Consider the following 4,013-nt stretch of genomic DNA (forward strand, 5'->3'; position numbering starts at 1 on the left):
GGAATATTATTGGAATTGTTTTATTTGGTTATCCGCTGTTATTGATTGTTGTTAGGATGTTAGTGGGTATGGGACCACTAGTAAATGAGGTATAAAAAAAAAAAACGGGAAGGGTTGTTTCACATATAAACTTGGTTATAGAAGAAACTGTGGTAAACGATGGATTCATCAAACTCATATATCATTTACGATAATGATATGGCATTACACACTGTTACATTTAGAACTATGAAAAATATAAAGTTAAGTCCATTGAGTAAGGAGAGGGATAAGGTTAAGCGGAAATTTTTTAGGACAAGAAAGTCCACATGATTCTTCAAGATCTACATCTTCTACATTCATTCCTTCTGGAAGCTTCCAATCGAATCGGTATAGCAGATTGATAAGAGTCAAGTGTACCAAAGCCATACCCATTCCCATACGTGGGCATATTCTCCTTCCACTACCAAATGGCAACAACTCAAAGTTTAGACCTTTATAGTCAATCTGGCTATCCATAAACCTTTCTGGGATGAACACTTCTGGATCTTTCCAAACATTTGGATTCCTATGAATAGCCAATACGTTGACATGGATCCATGTTTTCTTTGGAATGTCATAACCTCCGATCTTTATATCTTTTGAAGCCTCTCTTGGAATTAGAAGTGGTCCAATCGGTGTAATCCTAAACGTTTCTTTAATCACCATTTTCAGATACTCGAGTCGTTCTATATCTTCTTCTATGATATCATCTTTGTTTTTGATCACTTCTCTCACCTCAGCTTGTACTTTCTTCATAACTCTTGGGTTTTTAATCAAATGTGTCATCGCCCATGTTACTGTGTGGCCAGTAGTGTCTACTCCAGCAAGAAGAACGTTCTACAATATTCGAAAGACACAAAGACTAATTTAAACTTTATGTAACACGTGAAGTATGAAGTTCTGGACTTAAAGGTTCCTATTACTTACAAGAAGAATTCCTTTGGTGTGGTTTCGAGTAAGTTGAAAGTTTCCAAGTCCAGTCTCTCCCCTTTCCATCTTGAGGAGCAAGCTAATGATATCATCCTTAATATTCTCATTTTCTAGGTGATGCTCTATAGATTGATCGAAAAATGTATCCATTGCCTTAAAAACCCTCTCACACTTGCCATGTAACCCCGAGATCCTATCCATGATTCTGCCAATAAACAGGAAGTAATCTGTTGCTGCAAAACTCCCTATCACCTCCATGGATCCATGAATGACTTCCTCGTAAGTATTCCCAAGTTTGCTCCCATCAAGACTGATCCCAAATCCCACTCTACAAATCACACTTCCTGATAGTTTCATTAACTTCTGGCTCAAGTTAACCGGTTTTGCTAATGAAGCAGATTGTTTGATGAAATCGACGAATGAGGCAACTTCTTCTTCTCTTACATATCGAAACCATTTTATGCTTTTTGCAGTGTAGAGTGCAACAACCATCAACTTTCGTACTTCCCTCCAATATTTGTTATAGGGAGAAAAGGTAAGATTTCTTAAATTGTATGTAATTCTTGCAGGATAAGTCATATAAGGTCGAGAACAACAATCTGCGTCAAATGTTTTTAAGAAATCTTTCACCGTCTCTGGTGTAGATGCCACAACAGTAGACACATTTCCAAACTTTAGCGACATTAAAGATCCGTATTTTTCAGATAATTTGAACATCGAACGATGAGGTCTGGATCCTAATTGATGCAGGTTGCCAATTATAGGAAGTCTTGGTGGTCCCGGAGGTAGGTTTTTCCTTGTCTTTCTCATGTTCTTTACAATGAGTATAGATGCAAAGAAGACGAATGCAAAAATGATATTCCAAAAACTCATTCTGTTTTCTACACAAAGAAGGGAAATAAAAGTTTAAATAAACCGTCCGTTAGTTTCTAGTTACCTCAATATTTGAACATCTAAGAGATAGATAAACAGTATATCAGGAAGACGACGATTAACCCAAAAGAAAAAAAAGAAGAAGCACTAATTAAGGTAATACAGAAACAAGAAGAATCCTAATAATTTCTTTACACGATCAAGGTACATGAAAAACGCATACGATATTCGAACAAGTAAATTAAAGAACAAATATAATAGTTCATAAGTATCGGAGAATTTAAGAGTTTCTTCTATAAGGTTAAAACATCACATAATATATAGTTAAAGCTAGTTCGGTAAGATTGATTACCTTCAAGTCGTATACTTTGTGCTGAAAATTCGAGAGAGAGAGGGAGAGTTAGAATTTTTTTTTTTTTGTACTTGTGTATTGTGTGACGCACAGGCTGTGACAATTCCATATATATACTGCATTTCGTGTACATTAGCGTCCACTATATATGATTACATATGAGCTCTTGTTTAGGTAATATAATTAAGAATTTGGAACAAATAGAATTCAGATTTGCACAAGAGTTTTATTAGCGATTCCAAAAAAATATGCTGATGGTTTAATTAATATTGGACAATCCGGATGTAGTTGAATAAGTACGATAAATAGCATGGTATATGACTATATGAGTCAACTCATATTTCTTAGGAGTGAACACATACAGTATATATATATAGTTACTAATATCATCAGCTCAAGATTTTTTTAATATTCAAAATTCATGTATCCTCCATTTAGCTAAAGTTATTATTTGTATGACAAAAACTTGTATTTGTCGATGATGTTCTATAAAGTAGTTTTTTACGTTAACTCCCTATAATGGAAGTTTTTTTTTCCGGTTTATAGCTAGCAATTCATGTTTCTTACAGGGGAGTCTTTATCAGTCATCAATCACAAAAATCTACTAAAGTACTAATAAGATTCTTTTTTTCTACCCCATCGTTATCATTCGTTGAATTATGTGGTTCATTTGAATTCTTTTATGATAAGTTTTTTTTTTGCAAATATAGATGTCCACACACGTCGATGATATATTGTTAGTTGTGTGTTTCTACTTTCTAGTTAAACGTGCATATATATATTAAAAATTGGGTCCAACGTACGCTTGCTTAAGATTGTAAAATAATGAGAAAGGAAAAGGGCGGTGCAAAACAAAACAAATCAATAATAGAGATGTGACTAGTGTAGAATGGACCCAAAACACAAAAGAAGTGGTGTGAAAAGTGTACAACAAAAGTTGAATGATGACCATGATTCAACTTTGTCACCAGAAACATCAAAATCGTTTCCCCCACTTATTTTTTTTTTTTAAATGATCTTCCTAAATATCGATCCTTTTTTTTTATGGTTACTTCTAATGATGACCTAACAACTACAACGGCCAGCTGGAGGTGGCTCGGGTTTGATGCAAAAAAAATTCGAAATCCTATTGGTCATAATCGTCAACAGGAAACCATAACATTAATGGGGAAATATCTGAGCATAAGATGCAAATGTTCGAAACCTATGAAGCACCTACAAGCAAGGAAAATAAGAAGCATCGCAGAACACAAGAAACACGAGCATAGTATGTAGTTTATTAGATGTGATGAACCGGTTATGATGCTCGGTTATCTTCTGATTCAATCTATATAGTAAACCAAGTCCGGTTTACTTTATGTGAGATTAGCTTAACTACTTAAACAAACTTTTGTATCATTAACAGATTAACGTTTGTGTAAATCTCTTATGAGAGTTTGTTAATAAGAGTTTGTTTCTTCTCCAATCATCTTTTATGTTCTCCGGTTAATCGGAGTTTGTTATAGTTGCAGTTTTGATTGCATCGGTCACCTTCACCTGCGGCATAAATCCTTCTGGTGGTGTCTATCAAGGTCCATACAAAGGAATATCAACTGCAGGAACGACGTTAGCCTTCAAAATATTTTCCATAAGCAACACCATCGCTTTGTTCACATCTTTATGCATCGTAATCCTTCTCGTAAGTATTATACTCTAAAGGACGAGACTCTACTCATGAACTTCTCAAAACTAACACGTAAGATGCTTTGGGTGGCTGTGGCATCCATGGCACTCGCCACTACTTATGTTTCTGCAGCTTCCATAATCATACCGCATATTGAAGAGATAAGATGGTTGT

General features: G+C 34.9%; 1 protein-coding gene across 1 annotated transcript; it reads right to left on the reverse strand.

The window, feature by feature from the left end:
• On the reverse strand, nucleotides 165-2,300 carry LOC104757751 (cytochrome P450 71B14-like). Its single transcript, XM_010480522.2, has 3 exons — nucleotides 2,177-2,300; nucleotides 949-1,832; nucleotides 165-858 (listed from the first exon to the last, which is right to left on the reverse strand). The coding sequence occupies exons 1-3, from the start codon at nucleotides 2,283-2,285 to the stop codon at nucleotides 244-246; spliced, it is 1,608 nt and encodes a 535-aa protein (XP_010478824.2). The 5' UTR covers nucleotides 2,286-2,300; the 3' UTR covers nucleotides 165-243.

The sequence above is a fragment of the Camelina sativa genome, chromosome 17, assembly GCF_000633955.1.
Source record: "Camelina sativa cultivar DH55 chromosome 17, Cs, whole genome shotgun sequence".
In the NCBI taxonomy this organism is placed as follows: Eukaryota; Viridiplantae; Streptophyta; class Magnoliopsida; order Brassicales; family Brassicaceae; genus Camelina; species Camelina sativa.